General features: G+C 36.9%; 1 protein-coding gene and 1 pseudogene across 4 annotated transcripts; both read right to left on the bottom strand.

Moving 5' to 3' along the window:
* Window positions 1–7,333: 7,333 nt before the first annotated feature.
* Window positions 7,334–11,843, bottom strand: LOC109219322 (40S ribosomal protein S5-like). 3 transcript variants are annotated; one of them, XM_019383755.1, is made up of 6 exons: window positions 11,752–11,843; window positions 11,537–11,665; window positions 10,302–10,573; window positions 9,675–9,878; window positions 9,473–9,556; window positions 7,334–7,667 (listed from the first exon to the last, which is right to left on the bottom strand). In XM_019383755.1, the coding sequence occupies exons 2-5, from the start codon at window positions 11,636–11,638 to the stop codon at window positions 9,502–9,504; spliced, it is 633 nt and encodes a 210-aa protein (XP_019239300.1). In that variant the 5' UTR covers window positions 11,639–11,665; window positions 11,752–11,843; the 3' UTR covers window positions 7,334–7,667; window positions 9,473–9,501. The 3 variants fall into 3 exon arrangements, with proteins under 3 accessions (XP_019239300.1, XP_019239299.1, XP_019239298.1); XM_019383754.1 differs by lacking the exon at window positions 7,334–7,667 and having other exon boundaries at window positions 9,227–9,556; window positions 11,537–11,668; XM_019383753.1 differs by lacking the exon at window positions 7,334–7,667 and having other exon boundaries at window positions 9,227–9,556.
* LOC109219320 lies at window positions 7,372–9,042 on the bottom strand (annotated as a pseudogene). Its single transcript, XR_002066920.1, has 5 exons — window positions 9,039–9,042; window positions 8,545–8,831; window positions 8,453–8,462; window positions 7,870–8,072; window positions 7,372–7,751 (listed from the first exon to the last, which is right to left on the bottom strand). The product of XR_002066920.1 is annotated as a 40S ribosomal protein S5-like (transcript).
* Window positions 11,844–12,774: the final 931 nt, after the last annotated feature.

The raw sequence follows: 12,774 nt of genomic DNA, 5'->3' as shown, positions 1-12,774 counted from the left end.
TTCAATATTAAAACTGCATTTGCAACCAACTCTTGATGAAATTTTTCATATTAGGTGTGCATGTCATGTTTATAATTTAATTGTTAAAAGTGGCCTTGATTTATTTTCAACTGAGATTACTCATGTTAGAAGAGCAGTTGGTGTTATTCAAGGAAATAATAGACAATCTAGAATAAAGAAATTTAAGAATAAGTGTATCCAGTACAACCTTAAACCCAGATTCATGCCAGACGAAATTGTTACTAGATGGAATTATACATATATATTTTTAAAATGTTGCTACAAATATAGATTTCCAATAACTGAAGTTGCTAATGCGCATTGTACTGATCTAAACCATATGTTAACAACTACTACTTGGGAGGTCATTAATGATGTTGTTAAATTTTTACATAAATTTTATACAGCTACTGTTGAGTTTTCTGGAGCATATTACCCTACTGTTACTATGGCTTTAGTACATAGCTGAAATTTCTTTTCTACTCTTTGAATTTAAGAAGAAAGAAAAATATAGGGATGTTGTTAAAAAAATGCAAGCAAAATTCAAAAAATATTTCTTTCCAATTCCTCCGATTTACTTAATTAGTGCTGTTTTAAATCCTTCTATTAAGATGTCTGATTGTCACCAATTAATGAATGCTTTATATACTTATATGGAGATTGGACCAACTGAAACCCCAGATTTATATAATTGTATGAACAAGCTAAATGAATATTTACAACAATTATATAATTATTATGCAAATGTAATTGATGATGATGCTCGTAGTGTAGGCAATGTTAATCCCACTATGCATTGTACCACTTCTGCTACTGTGGATGATGAAGAAGGCCTTGATAGTTTTAATATTTTTTCTACATTTTCTAACACTCAAACCAGTAGCGGGAACATTGATGAACTTCAATTCTACTTGCAGAAGCAAAAAGAGCCTCGCACAAAGGAATTTTCACCGTTGGGATGGTGGCATGAGAATGGAAAGCAATTTCCTGTTCTTTTCGCTATGGCTCGGGACGTGCTGAATGTGCCAATTTCAACTGTTGCATCAGAGAGTGCATTTAGCCAAGCAAGACAACAACTTGGAGACACCCGTCACTCATTGGGAAGCAATGCTTTGGAAGTTTTAGTATGTTTCAGAGATTGGATTAGAACGGAACGAAGAAATCAAGGACGTGAATATGTTGATAGCCCAGAAGACGAGGAACTTGGAGATATATTAACACATGGTAACCCATCCGAATTTAACACTCCAGAAGAAGGTCACTCAGTTCATATTGATTATGAAGAACTTACAAAGGCAATGCAAAACCTTTGAATTTACTCTTTTTTGGTTAATTTACTTGTTGTTAAATGTAAACCTTTCAATTTGTAAGTTTGAATTTTGAAATAAATGTAGCACTTGCAATTTATAAGTGCAATTTTTTCCAATCTTCCTTGTATTCTTTATGTTAATAATATAACTTACAATAGTTATACAAAATACAAAAAAAAATTAAAAAATACACTAAACCCAGCCTGACCCGGCCCGGCCCCCTCAACCCGTAACCCTTACGGTTCAATTTTTACCCGGATGAACCTGAACCTGAACCCGTTAAACCCGGTAAGCCCCAACCCGTAACCGGCCCGGACCATAACCCGTACGGGTTCAAAAATTCCCTACCCAGCCTGGCCCGGCCCACCCGTTAAGCACCCATAATCCTGATATAGCCACAGTACGAAGGATACGGTAGCACTTCTCCAGAAATCCCAAGGCATCCTTTGATTTTAGTCCACTGAATACCGGAGGATCATACTTCTTGAACCTCTCAAGTCTTCGCAGCTCATCCTCTGAAGCCACTCCCCTATCCTCGGGCTGAACTGGCACTGCAGGCGATGTAGGAATAATCTCAGGGACCTGCTCAACATGCACTCGCTGCTCAGGAGTGCAGGCGGCGGGAGTCTGTGCTCCTCCCCCGGCCTGGGATGTGGCTGCAGCAAGGGGAAGCAACCCTGCCTGAGCCAAAGTGGTGTACATGCTCATGAACTGTGCCAGAGTCTCCTGAAGAGCTGGAGTAGTAGTAGCAGTAGTAGGCGTGTCAGGTGCCTGGACTCCGGCTGGAACTGTTGGTGGTACCTCGGCGGCAGCTCGCGCAGGTGCTCTGGCTGCACCACGTGCGCGTCCTCGGCCTCTACCCCGGCCCCGGCCTCTAACGGCTGCAGTAGGGGGCGCGGGTGCCTGATCATCTCGAGTAGCACGTGTCCTCACCATCTGTGAGAGAATAGAAGACAGAAGTTTAGAATTGTGATGTCAAAATATCGCATGACAAGGAAATCAAATGAAGTGGAAATTTTTCCTAACAGTTACATAGCCTCTCGTAGATAAGTACAGACGTCTCCGTACCGATCAGCGAGACTCTAATAAACCGGCTTGTTATCTGTGACTCCTATGAACCTAGAGCTCTGATACCAACTTGTCACGACCCCGTTTCACCCTCCGCGAACCATCGTGACGGCACCTACTCTCTACGACTAGGTAAGCCTAAATTGCGGAAGATAAACAAACTTGCGGAAAAAAACGGTTCAAAAACAGAAATAGAGCAATAATAGTGTTAAATGTGACACTCGGCATATACCATATATATATATATATATATATATATATATATATATATATATATATATATATATATATATATATATATATATATATATATAAGAGTCTCAAAACCAATATGTAAATCCAAGACCCGGAACCCCACGAATCACAAGCTGAGATAAATGCTACATAGCTCTAACTCCGGAATGTCTAATAAAAACAGAAAGATACAGAAGGGCTAAATACTAGGGCAGGAATAGAAAGGGACTCCTTGGTCTGCGGACACGGTAGATGTACCTCGGAGTCTCTAAGCAGTCGCCTCCCTCAAGGATGGTAGGCCTGATCAGCGGTACCTGGATCTGCACATGAAAAACATGCGCAGAAGGGGCATGAGTATACCACAGTGGTACTCAGTAAGTGCCAAGCCTAACCTCGGTTGAGTAGTGACGAGGAAGGTCAGGGCCCTACTGAGGTTAATAAATAATAAAATGATAGGATAAGATAAACAATATAATTGAGAAGCTACAGTAAAAGTCTATACGGGATAATAAGAGTACAATAACGGAAACAGAATATAAAGGCAAATCACAAGGAAATACCACTCATAACAAGGATAATAATCGGGGATCTCTTGGTATCCCGAGGATCTCTTAGTATCCTCAATATATACACTAGGGATCACTTGGTATCCCGAGGATCTCTTGGTATCCTCAATATATGCCAGGAATCTCTTGGTATCCCGAGGATCTCTCGATATCCTCAATATACGTGCCAAGGATCTCTTGGTATCCCGCAGCTCAGTCCAGATCATAATTTCGTGTAGGGGATCTCCCGGGATGTCGTCCCGTAGTCCCAAATTAAAAGTACACAGCAGCAACACAAGAGTATTAAATCAAATGCCAACTTCGTACAAGTAAACAGTTAATTCTAGCCTAACAGGCTTCACGTAATGCAATTAAGGCAATTTAAGCAAATAGGCAGTTAAGTCAACCAAGCATGCTTTTCTAACTAACAACATGCTAAGTTTGCAAGTAAAATAAAACAGGAAGGAAAGGAACTCAGTTTAAATACTTAAAGTAAAATCGGGTTTTCAACAATTAGCTCAAGTACGCACTCGTCACCTCACGTACAAGGCATTTCAATTATCAAATATCATATCCTAAGGGGAAGGTCCCCCACACAAGGTTAGACAAGCCACTTACCTTGAACCAGCTCAAAAACAACCTGACACCACGTCTTTGCCACGAGTTCTCGACTCCAAATGGCCCAAATCTATTAAATTTATTTGCATAATATAAATAACACTTCAAGTAACTGATTCTACGATTATATTCTAAGCTAATACGCGAAATTGTATAAAATGACCAAAACGCCTCTCGGGCCCACATCTCGGAATCGGGTAAAAATTATATATTCCGGACACTCATTCACTCACGAGTCTAACCATATAAGAATCACTCAAATCGGATGTCAAAAATCCAATCAAAACTCAATAATTCGGCCTATGAAGTTTATCAAATTTTTCCCCAAATTTTCCACCAATATTCGAAATTTAAAGACTAAATTTAAGTTAGGAATCATGGAAATTGATGTAAGTTGGGTAGAGATCACTTACCCAAGTTACCCAGGTGCAAAAGTCTTCAAAAATCGCCCCTCCCGAGCTCTCAAATTCGAAAATGTGAAAATAGGCTTAAACCCTCGAATTGGGATTTTAAGAAATCTGCCCAGGTATTTGTACATCGCGATCGCGAAAGGGGACCTGCGATCGCGAAGAGTAAAATTTGAGGGCTCCTGAACTGGGCTACGCGAACGCGAGATGGGTCATGCGATCGCGAAGAAGGAAAAGGGCGGGCTTACGCGTTCGCGAACAAGGCCACGTGAACGCGAAGGGTAAAAGACCACTGGGCCATATCTCTACTACGCGAACGCGAAAGAGGTAATGCGAACGCGAAGGAGGAAGGGACGGGCTTCCGCAATCGCGAACCAAGTCATGCGACCACGAAGAACAAATTAGACCCCCTCCGAAAATACACTACGCGAACGCGGAGGAAAGGTCGCGAACGCGATGAAGGAAACCAGATACGAGATTTTTCTGCAATTCTACAAGTTCCAAAATGACCCGTTGAGCATCCAAAATACACCCGATGCCCCTGGGACCTCAACCAAACCTGCCAACCAATCCTAAAACATCATTCAAACTTGTTCCAACCTTCAGAACACTAAAAACTACATCAAAACACCTACTTTTCATCGGATTCAAGCTTAAGAATTCCAAAAACTCTAAAAACACACTTTCGATCAAAAAGTCTATCAAACCGCGTCCGAAAGACCTGAAATTTTGCACACATGTCACATTAAACACTACGGACCTACTCCAACTTCCGGAATTCCATTCCGACCCTCGGATCAAACTCACACTATCGAACCGGAAACTTCAAAAATTCAACTTTCGGCATTTCAAGCCTAAATTAGCTACGGGCCTCTAAAACACAATCCGAACACGCTCCTAACCCTGAAATCACCCAATGAAGCTAACGGAACCATCGGATTTCCATTCCGAGGCCGGCTTCACGTTGTTCTGACTACGGTCAACTTTCCAACACTTAAGCTCTCATTTAGGGACTAAGTGTCCCAAAACTCTCCGAAACTCAAAATCGAACATCCCGGCAATTCAAATTAGCAGAAATAAACTTGGGGAAAGCAGTTAATAGGGGATCGGGGCGTTAATTCTTAAGACGACCGGCCGGGTCGTCACACTATAAAACTTTTTGGAACATTCAAAAGTTCTAAGTCCAACCTTGAAATAATATCTCAAAATATAAAATTATGAAATCTTTTAAGAAATATTTATAAATTACATCACAATAAGTATATTTATGTATTAAATATATCTAAAAAGTTTATATATGTAATGTCGAGTTGGTTTGGTTTCGGTTTGACTTTCTTTAGTTACAACCAAACCAATTATGGTCAGTTTTTTTTCCTAACACCAAACCAAATCAAACCAAATCATAGTCTTTTTTTTTTCTCGGTTAGACTCGAATTATTGAATTGGTACGGTTTGTCGGTTTCCTTTGTACACCCTAGTAATAACATACCAAACTCCTTGAATATGTCCAAAAACTATCACAACATAATAAATTATCCATTAAGGGATTGACACTTTTCTTCTACTTTCTACAAAGCTAATAATATTATTCGAGAATAATCTTTTAGGCGAGCAACTTGATTAAATTACTTTCCTTAGTGCCTTTTTACTGTAGTAGATAGGTTTTACAATTTGGGGAAATTGCTTTTCGAGTTGCAACCTGTACTGGTAGACTGTTAGTGATAGTGTGATAAGGTGCAACAACTAAGCGTACTTATATCTATGACCAAACTCAATAATATTTGGCAATTTAAGAAGCAGGTATCTAGGATATTTGCTGCACTTTCAGACAGGGGTGTTCGTCGGTCGGTACGGTACGATATTTAGACATTTCGATTCGGTATTCGATTTCTTAAAATCCTATACCAATACAGTACCTAATTAAATTCGGTATGGTTCGATTTTTCTCCTTTCGATTTCGGTTTATTCGGTTCGGTAACTTCAGTTTATTCGGTTTGAATACTAACTAGTGCATAGAGTCATACATTCTAATTTTCTTAATTAAAGTACTCAAAAATACAAAACTGAAAATGTTTGTTGACAAAAAATTTGTCCAAAACCAGCAATTATCGAACCAAATAGAGAAAATTGTACATAAAAGAATATTTGATCATTACAAATGTCTTGTTACTTGTTTAGAGTTAATTAATGAACTTTGAGAATAACGGAAAGTAAAATTTTGAATTTTTTATATTTATGTTATAACTGATAATATGTGTTTTATGTAATATAATATATATTTCGGTACGGTATCGGTATTTCGGTATTTTATTTTAAAATACTAAATACCATACCTAATACCAATTTCTTAAAAAACTTAAACCAAATACCAAAATACCGTATACCAAAATTTTCGATTTCGATATGGTAGTTCGGTATTTACCAAATTATGCCCAGCCCTACTTTCAGGTTTTACAATTGCTAGCCATTATTATTATTTTTAGGCGGTAACTTGTATAGGATCATTTTGTGCCCCTACTTTCAGGTTTTACAATTGCTAGCCATTATTATTATTTTTAGGCTGTAACTTGTATAGGATCATTTTGTGGCTACCGGATGACATAACTTTCGTCCGTGTGGCTAAAAATGAATTTGCTCATTTAAGAAGCAGGTATCTAGGAAATTTGGCGCACTTTCAGGTTTTTCAATTGCTAGCCGTTATTATTATTTTTAGGCTATGACTTGTATAGGGTCATTTTGTGGCTACCGGAAGACATAACTTTGGCCCGAGTGACTATAAATGAATTTTGCTCATATTTTTTTTACTATTTGTTGCTTTTAAATTTAAATCATACATAATTTTAATACAAAATTAAATCAAAAGAAGGGGACACATTATATATGATAAATATTGGTCATTTTCAAGAGTTAATATTTCGTTTAATCTTTATTTTTAAGATCTTATTTTTTTTAAAAGATATACACATTGTTATAGGGTGCAGGCGTATCCTAAATCTAGTATCATAAAAAAGGTAAAGTTAACGTTATGAAGCAAAACCTCAAAAGTCTCTACAATTATCCCTAATTTCTTTAATTCATTTTCTCTGTCACATAATTATTGGGACCAACGAGTACATCTAAGAGCATCCATACAACAATAGCACGCAGATGCTTAAGAAATGACCAAATGGTTATTGAGGATAGTTATCACCAAATTAAGATGCACATCCTACTGGACATGTCTTCACTGTTTACCTAAAAGAAGAGAATACTGAGAAATTAAAATACATAAGAAATAGTAGGTGCTGCTAATCAGATCCCCGAGGAATTCAAATTGTAACATCTATAACAATACCAAGCATATCAAGTTTCAACAAGCAAAATACTCTTAAGAAATTAAAATCCACATGCAATAGCTGTGGTGCTACTCAGATCCACTTTCATTTCCATGAGACTATAGTGCTAAACGAAAATAGAAATGAGAAAACAGCATAACCCAAAATTGCCTTGTAAATTCTGTTCCAATGTCAACCTCTCAACGATTGGCCTTGGCAACTCTTTCAATCTCATCCTTCTTCTTAATGGCATAGCTGCAGAAACAAAAATCATTCACAGGAGTAAGCAATAAAGCCGTACATATCCAAAGAAACTGAGTTGGAAAGAAAGGTGAACCAATCAAGTATACACTCAAAATCTCAAGCCTTTTACCTATTTGAAGAACCCTTGGCAGCATTGATGAGTTCATCTGCAAGGCACTCAGCTATGGTCTTGATGTTCCTGAAAGCACTCTCACGTGCACCAGTTGTCAGCAAATAAATGGCCTGGTTAACACGGCGAAGTGGAGAAATATCAACAGCCTGACGCCTCACAACACCAGCTGAACCAATACGAGTTGCATCTTCCCTGGCCCACTAATATGATCAAATGGAGAAGCAAAGCTATCAGTGAGACAGATGTATCAGTAGGGTATTTGAACAATATTGGTTGAAGTTGGAAAAAAAAGTATTTGAAAGTTGANTTTGAACAATATTTGGTTGAAGTTGGAAAAAAAAGTATTTGAAGTTGAAGTTGAAAAAGAGTATTCGAAAGTTGAAGTTGTATTTAGACATGAACTACACCTAGAAAAGATGTTTAAGAAAGTTGAAGATTTGTGAGTAAATTCATTATTTTATTTGAGATACTCCTCAAACTAGTATTTAAAATCATCCAGCAGCATTTGGGATACTCAAATTTCAGTATTTGTAAATATAGAACGGCCAAACCAATATCTGAAAATACTGAAGCATTTGACAATGGGCCCACTGTTAACCCCATTTAAAATAAAACAAAAATAAAAGATTGAAGAATATGTGAATGAATTAAGCGCCAATCATCAGTGTGCACCTGTTAATGACGGCATCAACAATGACTTGAATTGGGTTCTGGTCAGTCAACAAATGAATGATCTCCATTGCGTGCTTGATTATGCGGACGGCCATTAGCTTCTTTCCGTTGTTCCGTCCATGCATCATAAGAGAGTTGGTGAGCCGTCTCAACAATTCGGGGCACTGGGACCTTCCTGAAACGCTTAGCCTGGTATCTACCAGCTGTGTGTGGCATATAAACTGGATGCTTGGAAGCAGTTGCTGTGATGTAATCCTCAACAGAGATTGTACATTCGATCGTTACACCTAAAAAAGTGAGTACTCATAGTTNAATTTTGCTCATATTTTTTTTTATTATTTGTTGCTTTTAAATTTAAATCATACATAATTTTAATACAAAATTAAATCAAAAGAAGGGGACACATTATATATGATAAATATTGGTCATTTTCGAAGGTTTAATATTTCGTTTAATCTTTATTTTTAAGATCTTATTTTTTTTAAAAGATATACACATTGTTATAGGGTGCAGGCGTATCCTAAATCTAGTATCATAAAAAAGGTAAAGTTAACGTTATGAAGCAAAACCTCAAAAGTCTCTACAATTATCCCTAATTTCTTTAATTCATTTTCTCTGTCACATAATTATTGGGACCAACGAGTACATCTAAGAGCATCCATACAACAATAGCACGCAGATGCTTAAGAAATGACCAAATGGTTATTGAGGATAGTTATCACCAAATTAAGATGCACATCCTACTGGACATGTCTTCACTGTTTACCTAAAAGAAGAGAATACTGAGAAATTAAAATACATAAGAAATAGTAGGTGCTGCTAATCAGATCCCCAAGGAATTCAAATTGTAACATCTATAACAATACCAAGCATATCAAGTTTCAACAAGCAAAATACTCTTAAGAAATTAAAATCCACATGCAATAGCCTTGTAAATTCTGTTCCAATGTCAACCTCTCAACGATTGGCCTTGGCAACTCTTTCAATCTCATCCTTCTTCTTAATGGCATAGCTGCAGAAACAAAAATCATTCACAGGAGTAAGCAATAAAGCCGTACATATCCAAAGAAACTGAGTTGGAAAGAAAGGTGAACCAATCAAGTATACACTCAAAATCTCAAGCCTTTTACCTATTTGAAGAACCCTTGGCAGCATTGATGAGTTCATCTGCAAGGCACTCAGCTATGGTCTTGATGTTCCTGAAAGCACTCTCACGTGCACCAGTTGTCAGCAAATAAATGGCCTGGTTAACACGGCGAAGTGGAGAAATATCAACAGCCTGACGCCTCACAACACCAGCTGAACCAATACGAGTTGCATCTTCCCTTGGCCCACTAATATGATCAAATGGAGAAGACAAAGCTATCAGTGAGACAGATGTATCAGTAGGGTATTTGAACAATATTTGGTTGGATTTGGAAAAAAAAGTATTTGAAGTTGAAGTTGAAAAAGAGTATTCGAAAGTTGAAGTTGTATTTAGACATGAACTACACCTAGAAAAGATGTTTAAGAAAGTTGAAGATTTGTGAGTAAATTCATTATTTTATTTGAGATACTCCTCAAACTAGTATTTAAAATCATCCAGCAGCATTTGGGATACTCAAATTTCAGTATTTGTAAATATAGAACGGCCAAACCAATATCTGAAAATACTGAAGCATTGGACAATGGGCCCACTGTTAACCCCATTTAAATAAACCAAAAATAAAAGATTGAAGAATATGTGAATGAATTAAGCGCCAATCATCAGTGTGAACCTGTTAATGACGGCATCAACAATGACTTGAATTGGGTTCTGGTCAGTCAACAAATGAATGATCTCCATTGCGTGCTTGATGATGCGGACGGCCATTAGCTTCTTTCCGTTGTTCCGTCCATGCATCATAAGAGAGTTGGTGAGCCTCTCAACAATTGGGCACTGGGCCTTCCTGAAACGCTTAGCCTGGTATCTACCAGCTGTGTGTGGCATATAAACTGGATGCTTGGAAGCAGTTGCTGTGATGTAATCCTCAACAGAGATGTCATTGATCTTCACCAAAAAGTGAGATCATAGTTAAGGAGAAATCTTTCAAATTGCATTTAAGATAAGTTTCAGCCTCGCTAATACAGCAACTTAAGAATAATACTCAATTAAAAAAGGCAGAAACAGAAGTAACAATCACCTTAGTATTTAGTTAGCCCACTTAATTTTCTCACCCTCTCTCGCTCTCTACAGAGTCTGCATTAAACCCAATGTTCTCCACTCCGGAATGTTATTGAGAAAGAATTACACTTTTACTGAGTAGCAACAGCTTTTCCTTCTATTTCAGGGAATAACCAGCTAAAAAATATAGCCCATAATATTTGCCCTCCTAATACCTCTCCCCACCGAATTAGCTTATTTGGCTATCTGGCCCGAGTCTATAGGAGTGCAACATTCTAAAAGGAACATGTAAACTTAAAATCGCATAGAAGTAGTCTCAAAAGTCCTATAATCTCTTGGATTCAAATATGGCAGTGGAAGATAAAATCTATATAGAAGATACCAATTTGCTAAAGTCAAGTCTTAGTCATGTTAGTAAGTCCACTATAAGTCCAATGATCCTTAGGAATCTCTTAGTCCTGCTAGATATAAAATGTGGAGCAACTTAGATAGCGAGAGTTCATATAGCCAGCCCAACTTGCTTGGGATTCAAGTCTAGTTGTTTGTTGCTGCATCTGGCACATTACTATCCTACTGCAAGTCTTTTTTATCATGGCCCTATAAGTTGAAAAATCAGTTTCTGTTTTCCGTTTATGGAAAGTCAATGTAACAAATTATCAGTTTATTCTTCAAATTTCTAAGTTTTGGTACTCAAGCTCTATAGGCAGCAATTTTCCGTGTATGATAAGAACACAAAAAGTACATTCAGCTTGGATCTAGGTGACTTCAAATTTCAAAATTTACAATAAAATAAAACGTGCAAAGGAAAGAGTTATTAGCAGATATAGACATGTCGCTGTATTTAGGTACCTGGACATCGTCGTAGGTCCAGCGATTGAAAAGCATAACATCACTGTGAATCTTATTCTCTGCGGTTGCGTCTACTGGGGCGGCTACTACACCTGCGTCCATTTTTTCTTCTCTGCTCCAATTCTTCACCTGCTGCACAAATTTAACAGTTAGAACAATGCATTTCGCAGTATTTTTGTGTTTGTATATACAGATAGAAGGAGGGAGCCGCTCACCTTACGGGAGGAGTCTTTGCCTGCTGCTGCTGCTGTATCAGAGAGTGGAGTGTGTTAAAGCCCTAGAAACTTTATAGTAGGGTTTCGCGGAAGGGGGGCAAGGCTATAATGTTATAGTTCGGCCCAATCTATATTGGGCTTTCTACTCTGCTATGTCTTGGATCCGACTTTGTCGTCGAGCCCAAATCCAATTACTGCAAGTCGATTTTTTATGGAATTTTACCTAGCTATACTATTCCATTAGTATTGTACCCGCACGATGTGCGGATAATATTATGATCCTGCTAAATCTTAATTTAAAAAAAATTATATGAATAATTATTTGCAGAAACTCAAATATTATAACTCCATATATATATTTGGAGATGCACACAAATTAAAACATAATGTTGATTCAAAAATTAATAATACTATATGATAATAATGTAATAAAAATATACTTTAGCAATATTTTAATTAAATTAAAAAAACTATTATCTCAACAGAAGTACTTCTTACAACATTAACTTACATCTTTAATGTTAAAAGACAGACTAATATGTACATAATTGATGATATATTGACACCAACATATCATCACTTTAGGGAATTATCAACATATAGAACAATTGGATTAAAATTTACTCAATAATTTTGATGCCACTTTAATTTTAACCACACAATTGAAGTCCTATTGCTTTTAATAGTTTAAATGATACTTTTAGAATTGTTCATATCACTTTCTAAGTAAATATTGGATAAAAATTTAAATTTTATGGGTTTATTTTTATTTAGCAATTCATTTCGTAAGAATCAAGATTTTTTTCAATAAATAAAAATTTAATCTACTTTTAATATTTCTCTTCTACCTTGCATATATCCTAAAAGAAGATGAGTTGCTACAACTTGGTTGGTAATTCCTAATTAAATTAACTTACCTTTAATTATTGTCATCTTCCTTATTATGTGTAAATCGCAATTTCAGATAGTACGATAATATTCCTCTATATTTCACTCTGTCAAATCTATTTTATTTTAATTTAC

The sequence above is a fragment of the Nicotiana attenuata genome, unplaced genomic scaffold, assembly GCF_001879085.1.
Source record: "Nicotiana attenuata strain UT unplaced genomic scaffold, NIATTr2, whole genome shotgun sequence".
Lineage (NCBI taxonomy): Eukaryota > Viridiplantae > Streptophyta > Magnoliopsida > Solanales > Solanaceae > Nicotiana > Nicotiana attenuata.
Note: the sequence above shows the minus strand (reverse complement) of the source record. Positions and strands in the feature narration are given on the sequence as shown.

Bases quoted from the DNA above. Each gene is read 5' to 3' on its own strand.
- LOC109219322 (XM_019383755.1), bottom strand. From the start codon at position 11,638: ATGGACGCAGGTGTAGTAGCCGCCCCAGTAGACGCAACCGCAGAGAAT. The intron at 9,879-10,301 runs GTTCACACTGAT...TGATCATATTAG, and splicing joins GTTGATGCCGTCATTAACAG to TGGGCCAAGGGAAGATGCAA. The intron at 9,557-9,674 runs GTAAAAGGCTTG...TTGTTTCTGCAG, and splicing joins GCCAAGGGTTCTTCAAATAG to CTATGCCATTAAGAAGAAGG.